Raw genomic sequence first — 19,491 nt, forward strand, 5'->3', positions numbered from 1 at the left:
AACGATTGTCTGTTGTTGCTTTCACGGAGGGAGGGGCGACTGACGACATGTATCCAAAACCACCCGCAACAATGTTTTTGCCCCATCAGGCATTGGGAGCATAACCCAGAATTCCAATGGGCGGCGGAGACTGCGGGAACTGTGGGATAGCTACCCACAGTGCACCGCTCTGTAAGTCGATGCTAGCCACAGTAGTGAGGACGCACTCCGCTGACATAATGCGCTTAGTGCGGATATACGCAGTCGGCAGTATAAAATCGATTTCTAAAGATCGACTTCTATAAAATCGACCTAATTTCGTAGTGTAGACATACCCTTAGAAGTTTTGAAATTGCTTCAGGAAATAAAAACCCTTCAGCATGAAAAACACAAAATTCTAGGTTTGTATAACGCTTCAGGAATTTTAGGTAGTGCATTAATGTATCATGCATGTTCTTAATTCTTTTCTTAGCTAGCTTTCAAAACTCTGCATTTGAGAATTTCTCAGTAGATTTTTTTCATTCACATTACACATCTCCTACTTACTATATTAATTGAGCTATTATGCATTTCTTTGCATATGGTGTTCAGTCATACTACATTATGATATGAGATTCCAACACATAGCACAAGCTAAGCAGGTTTCCACAAGATAAGGATGGAGAGACCTGAAGAAGATCTAGAAGCTGTAGGAAGTGGTTTTAGTGACTTAGCAAACAAGATCTTGAGTCATACTCTAATATAATGTTAGCTAGTACCAGGGCGGATTTGATTTAAATCAAATTGATTTAAATCACTAGTCAGGAAGACTCGATTTAATCATGGATTTCTAATAAAAGTGCATTCTTGTTGGTTGTTACCAACCTGAAGATCCTGCATGTTCAGACATGTTCCTTTCATCATCTTCCAGTGCATCTTTCTCTTGAGAAGGAACACTTCTCATGATGTTGTTTCATTCGGGCAACCAGGCCTTGCCTTTCTTTGTTGCACTGTTTGCATTTTGCACGCATGCCTGTCTTACCCACAGGTAAAATATTCCCCTCTAGTGTGAGAATGGTATGGTAGATCTCAAATCCATGAAGGCTACACTCAAAGACCGGGGCCAGCTCCAGGCACCAGCGCAGCAAGCTGGTGCTTGGGGCGGCCCTTGGAAGGGGGCGGCACGTCTGGGTCTTCGGCGGCGGGTCCTTCAGTCCCTCTCGGAAGGAAGGAGCGGCCGCTGAATTGCCGCCGAAGAATGAAGCGTCAGCGGTAGAGCTGCTGCCGATCGCGGCTTTTTTTTTTTTTCTTCGCCGCTTGGGGCGGCAAAAAAGCTGGAGCCTGCCCTGAGAAAGACCTCAATACTTCTGGAATATGCTGCTCAAACAGTTTCACTTTTGTTTCTACTGCCTGTCCCTCCCTTCTCACATTTATCTCCAGACTTCTTATCCTTGTCCAGATCTATTCCACCCCCAACAATCTTCTATTCATTGAACTTTTTGAAACGTTGCACTTTTAGAGAGAGGGTAAGGGATTGACTTCGTGTACACAAATTTGCAGAGGGACAATAGGGTTGAGGTCTGTTATTTCTCACCTCCATATATTTATTTAAAAACATTTTTGCTGTTAACAAGCATGTTATCTCTGGAGACACAAATCCACAGTTTGAGAACTGCAAAGATAAGCATCTCTGGTATCTTCTAGACTGAGCACTGAGTCCCATTGGGTAGATAGAAAGATTAACCTAAATAATCTATACAGAAGCTCCTGGAACCCCATAAGATTGGATCCCTAATCCATGGACTATTGGAACTCATTTACAAAACTTTTCTTAAACATTCCATGAATATATTGTCTCATACTATAGAATTAGAATTTATAATCCCTATTCCATGATGAGATATCTTTGAGCTATAATGTATCTTAATTAAAACTATCTTTAGATAGGTTTTTTCCTCAAACATTTTACCAAAAAAATCCGATTTAAATAAAAATACACCCTGGCTAGTACTGTTGTTGGGGGCTACTTTTAGATGTGACTTAAAATTGAGGGCATAAGTGCTTGTGGTCATAGAAGGTTTTACATACAAGAGTGGAGTGGTTAATCTCCATATCACAAATAAATTTCAAATCTGGTAATTACATCTTGTTTGTTAATTTCATCCTGCAATTTCATTAGCAGATGGGTATTCTTTTTATCTTGTCCTATATCGTTTTATTGTGTTGCTGGGGTGATAGTATACACATAGAGAGTGCTGCATTTTGATTGGAAGAAGTGATCCCTGTATCAGTTTCTAAAGCATTCTGGAATCCTTCAGGATGAAGGATAGGTTTGGAGATGCAAAACCTCTTCTCATAAGGTAAAGGGTTGACTTCATTTTTAATTCCTTCACCATGCTATGTTCAAATTTTGATGTGTGGCATTAGTGTAAGCTGGAGCAGCCAAAGGGCGAAAGAACAACAGAGTTTTATTATGGGGCTCTCTGCTGTCCTGGCCATTGGTAGGGGTACAAGATTTCAGTAAAACTGTATTTTGATACTTTTTGAACACTGAAAATGCCACTAAGACCCATCAACTGTATCACGCTGAATTTCATGTTAATTGTGATCAACTTGCCCTATAATAGTATATTTGGGTGCTTAGTCACTTCTGTGATGCTTCACCACCTTCTATCCTTTAACTCAGTTGGGCAAAGCTCAGGTGGCCCTTGTACCCAACCTTGAATTCTTAGAGTAGCTTTATACCATGTCCTCAGTTAATCACAGATTTATCCACTAACTAAATTCTACTTACTTCTGAAGTTGTAGTTGGAGCCACGTTGTTTCACTTAGCTGCCTTTTTATGAATTTTTTGGGTGTGGGAAGGTGTTGTTTGATTATTGCATTATTACAGAAACTAAACCTATACCAAGATTAAAATCGTAAATCTTTTCTGATTGCTGGGCTGGGAACAGTTCTTAAAAAGGTTTACTGACCCATTGGGAAAAAGTTGATCCATTAAATGCTCTTATTCAAAGTTACAAAGAGTCCTGAGGCACCTTATAGACTAACAGACGTACTGGAGCATAAGCTTTTGTGGGTGAATACCCACTTCGTCAGACGCACGAAAGCTTATGCTCCAATACGTCTGTTAGTCTATAAGGTGCCACAGGACTCTTCGTTGCTTTTTACAGATCCAGACTAACATGGCTACCCCTCTGATACTTATTCAAAGTTATAAGGTATCAGACCTTAAGATCACCTAACGCTGGTCACAATCTTTTTTTCCTGTAAATTTGGACAAGACTTAAGTAATGATACCACGTGTGAACCCCTTGATAGCCATTTAATGCTCTGTACAGTTTGAAAGCTGGGAGTCCCAAGTTGCTTTTAGATAATTGCTGTTTTGTCTAGGGCTTCTTAAAGGCAACGACTAAAGTCATTGTAGAATTGAAATTTTGGCAGTGGGAGGAGAATATAAATTATATAGGAATTATGTGAACCTTTTTTAAGGTCTGACATGGCAAGGTCTGTAGTAGTTCACAAGAAATAATTTATTTCATTGGAAAGCCCAGCTTTTCAATGGTACAAAACATTGGATTTTGTAAATGGTAGTTCAGTACATTAATGATTATTTTGGTTGCTATTTTCTTGTTCAACCAGTGCTTTCTTTCGCACTGCTCCTGAATGTAGAAAATTCTGGACCATTGTAACTTCAAGTATATTTCTTGCTATAGATTACTGTCTCTTAAATGCATTCTTCTTTAGACACTATATTTAAATCTGATTAATTTAAAGATTAATTACTGTAAAACTATTGACCATATTGTGTTCAAACTTGGCATGTTTTTATAAGTCCCATTAAGCCTTTAGAAAAATCAAACCATATCTGAAGATGGTGTATTTGTAATTTACTATAAGTAAATCACAGTTTCATTGTATTAGACACAATTGTGAAATAGAACATATTTTAAAACTTAATTAGCACAAGAGTTACGGTCAGACTTTCAGCCTCTACTCTGCAATGGCTAACTTGATTTCTTAACTTGTTTCATTAATGCTAATTTTTTTGCGTTCAGTATAATAACTTTTCTGAAATTAATGTTGGCTACATGCAAAACCCACCCACACAATTCCTGAAAACCAAGGGAAAAATCCCATTAACGAAAACTGCATTAACCTACATCATAGTAATGAATGGAAAAAATAGATTCCATCTCCACAAGAAACTCCTTTGCACTTCCAATAGACTAAGAGAAAAGAAATCACCAAATTACACTTTCTTGCTTCCCCCCGTATATCTAAAATAATCATATATGCACAAGTTGTGATGTCATTTAACAAAAAACAAACCACCAATCCTCTTTTTGGTGCTTGGACTCTTAATTCTAACATTAACTTTCACAAACCCTGTGTTGATATGATAACTGGAAACTTTAAAGCCTGTTTTTGCTGCTTTTATTGAGCTGAGAGAAAAGCTGAAAGTAAATATTTTCCCAAATAATTATATGCAGAAATTATGTTTTGTACAACAGTGGTTTTCGCACATAGGAAAGATGGATGATTCATTTGTTCCTTTTAGAATGGCTTAAAATTGAAAAATGTGTCAATGGTGTACATGGAAAAAGTACTCTTTATTAGGGCTGTCAAGCGATTAAAAATTAATTGTGATTAATCGTACTGTTAAACAAGAATAGAATACCATTTATTTAATATTTGTGGATGTTTTCTACATTTTCAAATATAATGATTTCAATTACAACACAGAATACAAAGTGTACAGTGCTCACTTTATATTTATTTTTTATTACAATTATTTGCACTGTAAAAAAACAGAAGAAATAGTATTTTTCAATTCACCTAATACAAGTACTGTAGTGCAATATCTTTATCATGACAGTTTTTAGTTTAGAAAACTAATTTAAAATTGCGATTAATTTTTTTGAGTAAATCGCGTGAGTTATCTGCAAATAAACCACAACCCTACTCTTTATTGAGAAATAACATAAAGAAGAGCCCTAGGAAGGGGACTACATGACTCAGGGATCTGAATACAGGATATGAAGACTTTCATATCCAGCTCACTAGTTTGAGTCTAGCCAGTGTCAGTGATGATAATGTTACCATTGCATGGCTTTTCAGTGATCCATATGAAATTGATAATCTCAGTTCAGTTTCTAGTAGATAGGTGTTAATCATGAAAATTGCCATCACAGTTAACTAATGGTAAAGTAACGTTATAAGCAAACACCAAGGATTAAATGGGCAAGGAAAATGACTCTTACTTGCAGAATGTCCTTTTTAGAATAAATTTGAGAAGCTTATTTTTATTCATACTGTCTATTCTGTGGATGAATGAAATACTTTAAAGGCTTTCAAACTGCAGCTCTCTGACATCTTCCTAGGGGGCCACAGAGTGAAAACCTTTGAGAGCTAAATCAGAGGTATTCAGGGAAAGGCTCCATAATCTCTAGATTGCTCCATTGAATGAAAAACTGAAATATATGTGTACCGTCATGATAACCAAGCTTCAAGAATACTAAATATACAAGTAAAATAACAATAATCAATTCTCTTTATTACAGACTTAATCCAGTGCACAAATGAGATGAATGTGAACATCCCCCAGCTGGCGGACAGCTTATTTGAAAGAACTACCAATAGTAGCTGGGTGGTGGTCTTCAAGTCCCTCATCACAACTCACCATCTAATGGTGTATGGAAATGAGGTAATACAATTTCTTTAGTACAAAATCGTATCTCTTCTGTAAAGATACATCATGGAGATGTCTTTGACTAGATACCTTTATAAGAAAATCTTCAATATTTCTGCCCTTCTACTTACTAGGAAGTAAGAGGACTGTAAGAGAGGGTTCCTTTTCTATGCCAGTATTGTTTTACTGTGACGGGTTGGATCACAGAAACCCCCTTGGGAGCTGCCACCCAATGTGCAAAGACTACCCCTGCTTCTGTTTTCCCTGCCAGCTCAGGACTCCAGCACCCCGTCTCGCTGAGCCAGACACTCCAGTCTGCTCTAACAAAGACTCAGGGTCTGAATCACTAGTCCCAAAGCTGCAAGTTTACCCGAAACCAGCTCACAGGAGTGTGCTTGTCTTTAGCACTCAGATGCCCAATTCCCAATGGGGTCTAAACCCAGATAAATCCGTTTTACCCTGCATAAAGTTTATGCAGGGCAAACTCATAAATTGTTCGCCCTCTATAACACTGATAGAGATATGCACAGTTGTTTGCTCCCCCAGGTATTAATACATACTCTGAGTAAATTACTAAATAAAAAGTGATTTTATTAAATACAGACAGTAGGATTTAAGTGGTTCAAAGTAGTAACAGACAGAACAAAGTAAGTCACAAGCAAAATAAAATAAAATGCGCAAATCTATGCCTAATCAAACTAAATACAGATAATCTCACCCTCAGAGATGCTTCAGTAAGTTTTTCTCAGACTGGACACCTTCCAGGCCTGGGCACAATTCTTTCCCCTGGTACAGCTTTTGTTCCAGCTTAGGTGTTATCTAGGGGATTCTCCATGATGGCTCCTCTCCCCCTCTCAGTTCTCTTCCACCCCTTTATATATCTTTTGCATAAGGTGGGAACCCTTTGTTCCTCTGGGTTCCCACCCCCTCCCCTCACTGGAAAAGCACCAGGTTAAAGATGGATTCCAGTTCAGGTGACATGATCACATGTCACTGCAAGACTTCATTACTCACTTGCCAGCACACACATATACAGGGAGACTCACAGGTAAACAGCCATCTGCAGACAATGGGAGTCATCAAGATTCCAAACCATCATTAATGGCCCACACTTTACATAATTACAATAGGCCCTCAGAGTTACATTTTATATTTCTAGTTTTAGATACAAGAGTGGTACATTTCTACAAATAGGATGATCACACTCAGTAGCTTATGAGCTTTGTAATGATACCTTACAAGAGACCTTTTGCACAAAGCATATCCCATTTGCATTATAGTCACTTATTATCAAATTTTTTATAAAACTATCCCAGTTACATTATATTCACTTATTATCATGTTTTTATAAAACCATGTAGACTGCACAACGTCACAGAGATGTCTTTGACTAGATACCTTTATAAGAAAATCTTCAATATTTCTGCCCTTCTACTTACTAGGAAGTAAGAGGACTGTAAGAGAGGGTTCCTTTTCTATGCCAGTATTGTTTTTATCATTAAAAAAATTCAGAGAAATAAAAAAAAGTATGACATAAGATGAAAGAGACTTACTAGGTCACCTAGTCATGCCTCTGACAAAACAGGCTTTTTCTTTATAGTCAGAATTGTTTGTAAATTGTATGTTTTTTCCAAACTTTTTAGTTGGGGACCAACCATCTTTTTATTTATATTTGATTTAAAAATATGAAGAATGTTTACATGTGAGCAGTAGGCACCCATAATTAACAATTAAGTTTGCAATCAATTAAATATGAGCTAACAGCCCAAAATAATAAAATTAACATATCAGCTGATGTAAAAAAAAAGTAGTAAGCCCCATCCTGCTTACATGCCCTCAGTTCTCCACAGAAACCTTGACAAAATAGGTATTGTGGTGTTTCCATGATACAGCCCTATTTTTTAAGATGCTTAACCCAAATGAACTGTGGCTTGTGAACTTCCTGCATTTAAAAAAAGACGTAAAATTTTAGCTCTGTTGATGTATAGCACAGTAGACATTTTGAGGCCTTTTTTTCTTAAACTACCATTTGAATTTTAAAAATTAAGTTTGAAAAGTGGCTACTGTGTATAATCCATACGTGATATAATATGTATGGTATGGGCAATATTCAGATTCCCCTTCATGTTCAGTCAAATTTCTTTTACATTGAAACAATTGAAATGAAATTTCTCATACAGTTCATAGTATATATTTGTCATAAGGAAAAAACAGAAAAATACCTTCTGACTTTTCATGGGATTCTACAAAGCCATTAACGCTACTCTTTGGTTCCATTAGTATCTGCACAGGAATTGAAAGACCCTCAGATACTAAGGACATGCCTATTCTACAACTTCTATAGCACTGCTGCTGAGCCGTTGGAGCGCCATAGTGTAGAAGTTTTCTGTGTTGACTAAAGAGGTTTTTCTGTCGATTATAATTGCCATCTCTCTGAGAGGCAGTAAGTAGGTCAGTGGAAGAATTCTTCTGTCGATCTAGCCACATCAACATCAGGGGTTAGACTAACTTAACTACGGTGCTCAGGCTGCAAAATTTTTCACAGCCTTGAATGATGTAGACCAAGCCTAACTGAGTCAGAATGTGAATGGAAAACTGTTCTGGATCTACTGCAAGGCTGGGGAAACTTTTTGGCCCGAGGACCACATCTGGTATAGAAATTGTATGGTGGGCCATGAATGCTCACGAAAATGGGGTTGGGGTAGAGGAGGGAGTGAGGGCTCTGGCTGGGGGTGCAGGCTCTGGGGCGGGGCCAGAAATGAGGAGGTCAGTGTGCGGGAGGGGACTCCGGGCTGGGACAGGTGGGGGGTGGTGAAGGCTCCAGCTGGGGGTACAGGCTCTGGGGTGGGGCTGGGGATGAGGGGTTTGGGGTGTAGGAGGGTGCTCCGGGCTGGGACCGAGGAGTTTGGAGGGTGGGAGGGGGATCAGGGCTGGGGCAGGGGGTTGGTGCGTGGGAGGAGGTCAGGGGTGCAGGCTCTGGGCAGCGCTTACCTCAAGCAGCTCCCAGAAGCAGCAGCATGTTCCGCCTCCAGCTCCTATGCGGAGGCACAGCCTGACAGCTTTGCTGTGTGCTGCCCCTGCAGCTCCCATTGGCCGCGGTTCCCGGCCAATGGGAGCGGTGGGTGTGGCGCTGGGCGGGGGGCAGCGTGTGGAGCGGTGCCCCCTGGCTGTCCCTATGCAAAGGAGCCGGAGGGGGGACATGCCGCTGCTTCCGGGAGCTGCACGCAGTGGCCCCCGACCCTGCTCCCTAGCTGGAGGGCCGTGGTGGGCCAGATGCAGCCCGCAGGCTGTAGTTTGCCCACCCCTGATCTACTGTGAGCCCATTACGTTTGACTATTGAGATCCCTCTATAAGGGTTCATATTGTATTTGCACAGTTAAAGTATGTAATGAGCAATGATAAAATCAGTCTAATGGAGAAAATATAAATAAAAGATGGGAAGGATTGAAATCCACAGGCTCTTATCTCTCCTGCACCCTGGCATTTAGAATTTCAGGGAAATGTATGTGGGATAGTTTCAGCTGAGCCCAGCAAATTATCTCTGCTCAGTGTGGGCAGAGAAGATGAGAAGCTCTTTCCTCCCTAGTAGTCCCTGCCAATATGCTGGGAAAGAATTTTCTTTCCTATCACTGAATTTGGCAATCAGTTTGTGATAGTTCTTGGGGTACCCAGGACTGAGAGTCACCTTGTTACTCCCAGCCTACAGCATGAAGGAGACTTGCTTGTGTTTAATTGGATGTTGGCTCCCTGATACTACCAGCCTGTTAGCCACCCAAACAATCTCCTCTGGGTTATGCCAGCCCTTATTTTGCCATTCAGGTTAACAATTGGTATACCCAGTCAAGTCTTTTTGAAGTGTTCCCCTGTAGTGTCCAGCCTCTCTTCCACTGAATGCTCACAGAAATACCACATCTGCTGTCCCCAAAGGAACAGTGTGTACAGCAGCTTGTATGATTCAACTCAGGATCAGCTTCTTGCTTAATATCACAGCACTGAGATATATTTATAGTGAAAACAATATTAAGTTTTTATTATCTAAGAATTAAGAGGTAGTAAGGATAATGGAAGCAAGAAGATTACCTATAAAACAAAATCATAACACGCTTTCTAGAGACTAGACTTGACTTAACAGGCTAACCTCCAGTCTAAAGAAGTTTTTCTCACCCTAAGTGTTCTCTGCAGCATTTCAACTAAGACTGGTTTCACGAATGTAAATGCACTGCCCTTTTACTTCCTAGGTCCAGGATCACAGGGTGTCTTCTCTGTTCCCCAGATAGTCCAGCAAACCTTTGAAGTGTATCTCAAGATAAGGTTGCCTTCCACCTCTGTATGCTTTCTTTTTTGACTTGATATTTCTGTTGACTTTGTATGTAAATTGGCCACCATTGTGTTAGCTTACAATGCTTAATTTTACATGCGGACAGGTGAATAACCATTTTTTTTGTGACCGGAAACCTGTTTCTCCACTTCTGCTGTGATACAGACTCTTAAGAACATATTTTCAGTATACATACATAGCTCCTTACATAGTGTCTGTAGATACATTTCACAACGATAGTAATGACTAATGTGACCATTGTTTTCATTTAAGACCTCACATGGCATTCTTTGATGAACCAGAATGTACTTACCAGAATCAGGATATTATTGTAACCCCATTGCCAGTTGGCATTGAGTTGTTCATGGGTCATACAGTTTAATCTTGTTCATGTGAGCAAGAATCATCATAGTTAAGATTCTAATCCCATTTATACTCAATCATTGATACACATTTTCCATGTATGGGTCCCAATACTGTGGATTTTGTGAGGAGTTTCCTAGGGAGAGAAGAAAATGCAGCTATTTTGCTCACTAGCTATGATTTAAATTATTTCTTGTTTTTTCCTCGCCCTTTTGTAAACATCAGTTTTTTTAAATTAGACCAGCAGGAATTTTCAAAAACAAATCCTACTCCCAGACAGACTACTTGTCATATTAGAGTGTTGAAAGTGGTCTAATCCTTGGAACTTCAATGGAGATTGAATTGGCCTAGGTTTGGAATGTTCAAGGCTATCACGCCCCCCTCCCCACCCCAAGCTATGTAAAATCAGTCACTTCAGCTGAAAACAGAATTTTTCTGTTATAGTCCTATCTGATACATTGTATATTTGGACCCAGTACAATGTCCATATAACCATTCTCTGCATGATGTTTTAGGTTACAATGGTATTTTCAGATAGTACACTTACAAAAAGCCAAGAGTTATGAGTGGGGAAAAAGACCCTTACCACCAAGTGATGATAACCTATAACTCCCCACATATAGCTTAGCAAAACTCAGCACTAGTGCGTATTAATTGTATCAGTTCTCGGGGATCAGTTTTCAGAGACAGAAATACTCAGTGACAAGATTTAGCATTAATTTTATGCACATACCTGCAACAGGGCAGTTATCAAGATCTTTACCCTATGAATGAATCCATGTCATCCTTGAGCTGTAGAATTAGCTGCAATGGATAAAACTAGAGATTACAATAAGGATGTAACTTCTTCCAGGCCCTGAATCCCGTTTAGCAAGAGACTTGATTTGAAAATTCACTAAACTGCTGCCTCAAAATTCATTTTTCCAATGGCACTGGCTTTTCTGCCCATCTCATTTCTTCTAAAGTTAGCACATAAGGAAAAATTATGTGATGGATGACTTTCAGGAAGACATTTGTAATATGTGTAGTAGGTAATACCCTTACTCAGACCAGCAGGGAGGAAGAGGAAATAAATTTGTTCCCATAGGTGCAAGTTATTCAGCTCACTCCAAATCCTGATGCCTTTTCACTGTAGCTTGTTGGAAACATTTTGACAAAACTTTTTTGTTAATTTGTTGAAATGGAAATGTTTCACAGATATGGTTCAATATCAGTGAAATTCTGCCAGAAATAAGGCAGGCTTCTTGGGAGCTTACCTGCCTACTTCCTCTTCAGCCCTCCTGATAAACTGCCCTGGACCCAGCGCTCCCAGGATCTTCACAAAATGGAATGACCATTCTCCACCTAGCTCTCCTCTTCACTCTTTATACATCGGAAAACTTCTAAAGAGACTAAAAATAGGGCTGAGCGAGTCAGTATTCAGAATTCTTTTCATAGCAACCCTTCTTACTGGCTAGCAAAAAACTCTTCCTTTCTTCAAAGGGCCTCTGAAGCATACATGTGCCCAGTAGGGATTTAACAGTATTTAATCCTAAACAAATGCTGAAAGGGTCATTAGAATAGCAGGATTAAGCAAATATTTCACAACTTCTGGAGAGTTTCCCCTCAAGAGAATCCTGTGCAGGCTAGAATGTAGCATTGAGAGTACAAGTATGAAAAGCCATGTGGCTGCTTAGAAGGCTGGGGAAGAGGTTTCTTTACTGATGAAAATTAACACTACCATGGTTTGGGGTTCGGGGGGGGGGAGGGAGAGGGAAACGAAAGGGAATAAAATGCCTGTCTCTCTAATCCTCTGAAATATGATTTATAATCCATGAAGAGTACAGTAAAGTTGCTCTTCTAAAATGTTTTGAATGGAAAGAAAGAAAATGTAATCTTCAGTATAGAAGGCCAAATATAGTACTGGTGTTGGTTAGACATGCAATTCCTAAAGTATGAGATACAGACTAGACAGGATGAAACCTGAATTGATAAGAAAATTTCTCCTTTAGGTTCCTGAATTTATTTAATGTGAATAAGAATCTTTATGTAGTATTAATAGTAAATCTTCATGCTGCTGAATATCTCTTAAATAAAATCCCATAATTATATTTAAAGGTAATTAAATTAAACAACATTCAGGTAAATATTTTAAATTTAACCTAAGTGTACAGGGAACTAAAGATAAAGCTTGTCAAGAAACCCCTAGCTCACTTCTTGGTACAGGTAGACATTATTTCCTGGTAATCTACTGATACCCTGATTACAAATGCCAAAGTGTTGATGTAGGCAGTATAAGTGAAGAAAGCCTTTGTACTACAATCAGTTCTGGAAGCCACCACATGTGAGAGGTAACTGATTAAGAAGTTTTGAAAGAGACCTTGGCTGTGGATGCACACTATACACTGTAAAACAGATATGGAAGAAAAAAAAAAGTTCTACAGAGGTATGATCCCTAGCCCGCCCCAACCACAATGTGCACACTGAAAAATGAGTCTCTTTTTTCAGCTAGAGCAGAGCAACATGCTTATGTCTAAGTAATCTGTTTTGAAATACAGACACTCATTTTCAGTTGAAAGGTTTACATTTCATAGAGTGACTACTGCTAATCTGATCTGGTAAAAAAAATAGTATAGTTCTCTGCCAGTACATGTCAGAGCGTCTGACATTGTGTATGTGGGGGTAGGGAGATTTTGTCTCGTGAACCAGAATTCCTTGTGTAGAGCTCTGCTACAAAAGTAAACCAAATGAAAAACAAGTCTCTGCTAATGTTTTGAATGAGACAAAATAAAGCAACTGAGAAACAGAAGAGTTCAGGTCTGTAATACTTTTACTGCTAATTCACTTCCATTAAAGCAGGCAATCATAGGATTATGTATTGTTAAAATGTACACTTTCGCTATTTGTAGTAACTAAAAGCCTGATTTTGAGAGGTGCAGAGCACCCAACGCCAAATAATGTGAATGCAAGCTGCAGGTGCTCAGTGTCTTTGAAAATCAGACCTCAAATAAGTACTTCATGAAACCAATGCAATGTGAACCAAAGAATCACGAGACTGTTCTACAGCCAGCACTAAATTGGAACAGACCACAAGGACTTCGAAACCAAAGTTGAGTTTTTTCAAGTTTCTTGCAGGATGCTCTACAACCTTTGTTTTGAGGTTTTGATCTGAGCCTAGTCTTAAAAAGACCACTTGATCCTGGTTTTTAGGAGTTTCATCTTCCAATTGTCATTTCTAGTTACCAAAAAGTTCCATCATAAGAAATATTGTTAGCCTCATAATCCTCATAAAATTGGTTTGGCATTCGAATTGCCAGGTTTACTTTGTAAGTAAAGGAGAAATCGTCTGCAAGTTGGAAGGCAACTTGTCAAACTGATTGTTACATGCCATCAGTTATCCTAACTTGAAATTGATTTGCATTCAGTATATCTTTGTATTTATTTAGCTCAAAAATTGCTACCAGCTGTGCAGAAAGATTCTACAAATAGAGTATGTTTGAAGAAAAAAGTTGTAATGCCAAATTTTAATGCCTGTATGAGAAGTTTGCCCTCTTGTGGCTAATTCTAGTTTAGAACAAAGGGTCCTTTAATCCTTCACCAATACCAGTTAAATAGTAGTTAAACCCTGTATTCCTCCACTTACAACTTTGCCCAGAAGTATAGGGGTTGTTTGTGTTATTTGCAAGTTACACTACAAATTTTTTGAAAGTTTGATAGCACTGAGTTAACTAAACTGTTTTTAAGTGCAGAATTAAGTAAAATTCCAGCAAAGCAATAACTTCTTATTGATTCAAAATCTTTTTTCTCCATCTAGCGTTTTATCCAGTATCTAGCTTCCAGAAACACACTGTTTAATTTGAGCAATTTCCTAGACAAAAGTGGATTGCAAGGTAAGGTATCTTCATTATAAAAACTAACATGGTATTTTAGGGAATAATAAATACTGTATTTTCACAAGTTATGATGAACTGCCTCTCTTCAGTAGTTTAAAAAATTGCATATCATTCCAAGAAGTGAAATTCTTCATTTTAGAACACTTCTGTGGATGTCATTCATAATCTTCCAACTGACTAGCATTTGTGGCATTGTAGAAAATAGTGCCACATGGAAAGAATAGATATAATTTTTTATCTTATATAAGTTTGATTTTAGTCATGCTATTTATTATAGTTCTGAACCAGTTTCCAACAACAGCCAATACAAGATAAAATGAGAGGTTAAAACTCCCATAATGCATTCCAGTTTCATCATGGGGCAGGAGAGATTTATTCTTGATGCTGGCTGGTACTGGTTGAAACAAAAAGACCAATAGCACTTAATTTTTATTTAAGTTGGTGGTCATCCAGCCTATCCCCATGCCTATGTAGGATTAATTAAATGAATAAATATGAAATAAAATTTTCAGTTTCCAGGTCGGAAGAAATCAATTCTACCAGGGAAGAAATCAATTCAAAAACTATTATTAATGTTGCATAGAGGTCCAGCTGAGATTGGAATCCCATTGTGTTAAACACTGTACAAGCATATAGTAAGAGACAGGTCATGCTCCAAAGATAATGATTTGATCAGATCAGACTGTATTGTATTCTCTACACCAGGGGTTCTCAAACTGCATTGAACTGTGATCCCCTTCTGGCAACAAAAATTACTTCACGACCACAGGACAGGGGACCAAAGCCTGAGCCTGCCCGGGTGGGAAGGGGGGCAAAGCCCGAACCTCACCGCTTTGGGCAGGGGGCCAAAGCTGAAGCTCAAAGGCTTCAGCCCCAGGCAGGGGGCCTGCAACCTGAGCCCCACCACCCAGGGCTGAAGCCCACAGGCTTTGGCTTCGGCCCCGGGCAGTGGAACTCGGGCTTCAGCCCTGGGCCCCAGCAAGTCTAAGCCAACCCTGGCGACCCCATTACAAGGGGGTCGGGACCCACTTTGGGGTCCTGGCCCACAGTTTGAGAACCGCTGCTCTACACCAAAAACTTCACACATACTACCTCACACACTGGGGTCCTCCTTTTATTTTTATTATTATTTTATTTTTATGTTATTATTATACTGCTTATTATTATTAATGATTATAGAATGATTGAATTCCATCTTGCAAAATTCTACTTGCCTCCTTGCAAGGAAGGGGTAAATAAAATTTTTAACAAGGAAATAACATTTGTAAATTATCCATCGTCGTGGTAAAGGGTAGACAAATACATCTTTGTGCCTGAGCTACTCACTTTCATGTATTCTGCAAGGCTGGGAGAAGTATAACAAAATAAAAGGGCCAAAACTAAATGAACTCCTGTACATGCTGTAGTAGGGACCAATTGCTTGAAACTATAATTGTTTCAGTTAGATGTCTCTTTGTTTAGAGTAGGTATCGGGCAAGAAACAGTTACTGGTCCCTATTACTAGGTTTCCCCACTGCTGCATGTAATTCTGTTCATGCATGGAGCTATTCTTAAAAATTTACTAATTTGCCTGTACTGAAATAGCTGTTTTGTCTCCAACTTTGCACTTTATATAGCTGCTTCAATTTTGTTTTGCCATAATTATAGTATAATATACGTACTCTTGCTGATTGCTTTGGACAGCAGTTTTCATTGTGGTAAATGACTCAAAACTGTCAAGCTGAGACTTAATTTTCAAGGGTAGACTGGCATAGAATATGAAAAGAGACCTTTGCCATCTAACTCCCGTGTTTCCTCTGGGGAATAAAGCAGAGGATAGGATTTCATGGCCTGCACCCATAGGAAAGATTTTTGGATGTAATTAAGATACGTCAATCTAATCCTACAATCTTTGCATGTGCAAACTCCCACTTATTAATGTCAATTTAGTTCAGTGCATTTTGCTGTATTAACTTCTAAAAGAGTATGTAGGGACTTTGAGATTGGCTCTGAAAACGTAAGACTTTTATACATACATGTATGCTAGTTAAGAAATCTTACAACAAATAAATCAGTAAGCATATATAGGCACTTTCTTTGCTAGTATCCACAAATTTATATAAAAATATTTAATCTGCTCACTGACTTCCAGGAGATGGTTAACTTCAGACGGTAAAGGAAATTACACAGTTATGTGACATCTTTAGATATTTGCTACATCATGTATTCAGATTTTCAGGGTGTGTACTGTACAGTGTATAGCTCAGGGGTTGGCAACCTTTCAGAAGTGGTGTGCCGAGTCTTCATTTATTCACTCTAATTTAAGATTTCGCGTGCCAGTAATATATTTTAACATTTTTAGAAGGTCTCTTTCTCTAAGTCTATAATATATAACTGAACTATTGTTGTAAATAAAGTAAATAAGGTTTTTAAAATGTTTAAGAAGCTTCATTTAAAATGAAATTAAAATGCAGAGCCCCCCCCCCCGGACCGGTGGCCAGGACCCGGGCAGTTCGAGTGCCACTGAAAATCAGCTCGCGTGCCGCCTTTGGCACGCGTGCCATAGGTTGCCTACCCCTGGTATAGCTCTTAACACCACAATATTTTTATATGTGTCAAAAAAAATTGAGACCAGTCTTTTGTAACAGTTTTTATATATTGGTGGATTAAGGGAAAACTTGTAAACAAAAACAATCTATAAGTGTATATCTTATTGCCTAGTCAGAATAATTGGCTTTGTATAAAAATTGACTGGAGGAGCGATAAGCTGTTGAAACCTTTTCTCTTTTAGGGTATGACATGTCCACGTTTATCAGACGGTATAGTAGGTATCTGAATGAAAAAGCAGTTTCTTACAGACAAGTGGCTTTTGACTTCACCAAAGTAAAAAGAGGGTAAGAACTGTAGTTTTTATTTTTCTTATCTTTAAGATCTGGCTTGCAGTACGTACTAACAAGCTGTTCTCAGATAACCAAGTTGAATATCTTTTCACTGGTATTGATCAATATACTCTGTGCATTATGCACCAAAAATGTCAGTGCAGTTGAGTTGTAATGTGTCTGTCTTCAGAAATTTTGGGGAACACTGTCTTTTGAAAAAAAAAATGAAATAGAAATCAGACTGTGCATCGGATTGAGGCAACCGGTGGTAGCTACCTAATCTGGCCAATAAGATGTTCTTTGATATGCCAGAAAGCTGTCTTGTGTTTGGCACTATTGGTGTTTAACTACGCAGCTCATTTGAGAAGATTATGGAGGTGGGCATTTGTGAAATGCCTTGCTGTACCATCTGTTCCTTCTTCATGCCGCTCTCAACGTGGCTGTTAGTACATTACAGTACTATGGACTTTACAATGGTAATTACACAGAATGACCATCGTGCCCTTTTGGGGATGGGGAGTGGGGGAAGACATCTGATCAATTTACGTATCTTATGGCATACAGTGGTCAACTGCTGGTTAAGCAACTGCTTTAGATATGGCATACGTTAAAGCCATGGTGGCTCTAATGTAGTTGAAGTAATAAATCAACCATGGTTCAAGTGAACGTTCACATGGATTCTACTCTTGGTGGTCATGTTCCCTATTTACACAAGATCTGGTTCTTTTGGCCAGCAGTACTTGCTGGGGCCAACCCTGTGCCCCAGGTGTCTTTTTGCCCCTCCCCCCCCCAATGGTATAAATGGTGGGACCAGCCATCCTTCAGTTTCTTCTTCCTGCAGCAGCAAGAAGGAACCCTTACAGTGTCCTCCTGCTTCTCTGTGACTGTTGGTGTTACTGATTAGTTAGTGTACCTTTTAAGTAGTTAACTTTTACCTGTAGGCTTTTAAAAAAAAAAGAATTTTTACTACTCTTTTTATTAACCTTTCATGGTTGTTAGGCATCCACCTTGATTCTTCAGCTCCCTCATCCCCCCGAAATACTATTGAAGCAAGAGGTGGACTCTCTCCTTAAAGTAATGGGAATAAAATCCTCTGATCGTGAACTCTCCATACCAAAGAAAAAAAGAGATTGGTGACGTCCCATTCTGGGCATTTGTCTCAGCAGGTTTGTTCATCATTTCAAGCTCAGGATGGTTATACTGGTCTTCCCACAGCACCAAGCATGTTTACTAAGTACTTGGCAGTGGTAGCAGCTCGCTTAAGGAGGCAAGGAATCCAGGGCTATGCTTACCTCGACGGTGGATTGATCCAGGGAATATCACCTCTGTAGGTGATCTTAAAGCTTTTTGCCACGTTGGTCCTCAAAATCAATGGAGAAATACCCACACTTACTTTATTTCAAAGCTTAGAGGTCATAGAAGAAGTGTCAGCAAGAGCTTATCTTCCACAAGACTCCAAACCATAGTGGACCTCATCAACTACAAGCTCACTCAAAGACATCAGTAAGACCATGACTCAAACTTCTGGGACATACAGCCTCATACTTCTGAGACAGCTTGCCAGACTTTACCTAGTCTCCAGGCAAGGGTAGTTGAAATAAGTGTATCTACACAGCAGATCCCCATATAGCCATGTTGGTCAGGATTCCACAAGAAGTCCTGTCCTCATTAACTGGAAAAGACCCACTGCAGGTGTGCAATGGAGTACTTTTCTCTGTACCTCTGCCGACTAAGACTCTGACAAATGTCTGCACCCAGGGAAGAGAGGCTCATCTAGATCACTTTGTAACATAGGGCCTGTGGTCCCTTCCTGGAGCTCATCTGCACATAAATATCCTGGAACTGAGCCATTCACTTGGCATGCTAAGCATTCTGTCTCAACTGCATGGATCTGCTATTCCAGGGCTGATGGAGCACCACAACTGTGCATTGTGTCAACAGACAAAGAGAGGTTAGGTCATCGCCACTCTGCCAGGAGTCCATTTGGCTCTGGGCTTAGTGTATTCATCACTGGACCGTGCCACTGGTCCTGCATCTTTCAGGTGTTCAGAGCTTGCTAGCAGATCACTTCAACAGACAGTTCTCAGACAACCACAAGTGGTTGGTCAAGAACCCAGTGTTGCAGAGCACCTTCCGCAAGTAGGGATATCCAAACAGACTTATTTGCAACAGACCAGAGCAAGAAATGCCAATTATTCTGCTCCATGGGGGTTTCCAGTGCAGGCTCCCTGTCATATGCCTTTCTCATCCGCTGGATGCCTGCACTGATATATGCCTGCCTTCCAACCCCCATATTACAGAGAGTCTGAGGTAGCTGAGGCAAGATACATGATTGATAATCATGATTGCCCTGATGGGGGCAGGCAATTCTGGCATTCGGATCTGGTCAACATCTCAATGTAGCCCCCAGTCACTTTGCCTGCGATGCCC

The 19,491-nt window shown here is 39.5% G+C and overlaps 1 protein-coding gene across 1 annotated transcript in view; it reads left to right on the forward strand.

The window, feature by feature from the left end:
* The window catches only part of PICALM (phosphatidylinositol binding clathrin assembly protein), a 124,368-nt gene that overhangs the window by 38,512 nt on the left and 66,365 nt on the right, over window positions 1-19,491 (forward strand). Inside the window, exons 2-4 of the mRNA XM_065422919.1 lie at window positions 5,523-5,665; window positions 14,125-14,200; window positions 16,974-17,076. Coding sequence (XP_065278991.1) covers window positions 5,523-5,665; window positions 14,125-14,200; window positions 16,974-17,076 — 322 coding nt within the window. The remainder of the gene's footprint in view (window positions 1-5,522; window positions 5,666-14,124; window positions 14,201-16,973; window positions 17,077-19,491) is intronic.

This window comes from Emys orbicularis, chromosome 1, assembly GCF_028017835.1.
Source record: "Emys orbicularis isolate rEmyOrb1 chromosome 1, rEmyOrb1.hap1, whole genome shotgun sequence".
In the NCBI taxonomy this organism is placed as follows: domain Eukaryota; kingdom Metazoa; phylum Chordata; order Testudines; family Emydidae; genus Emys; species Emys orbicularis.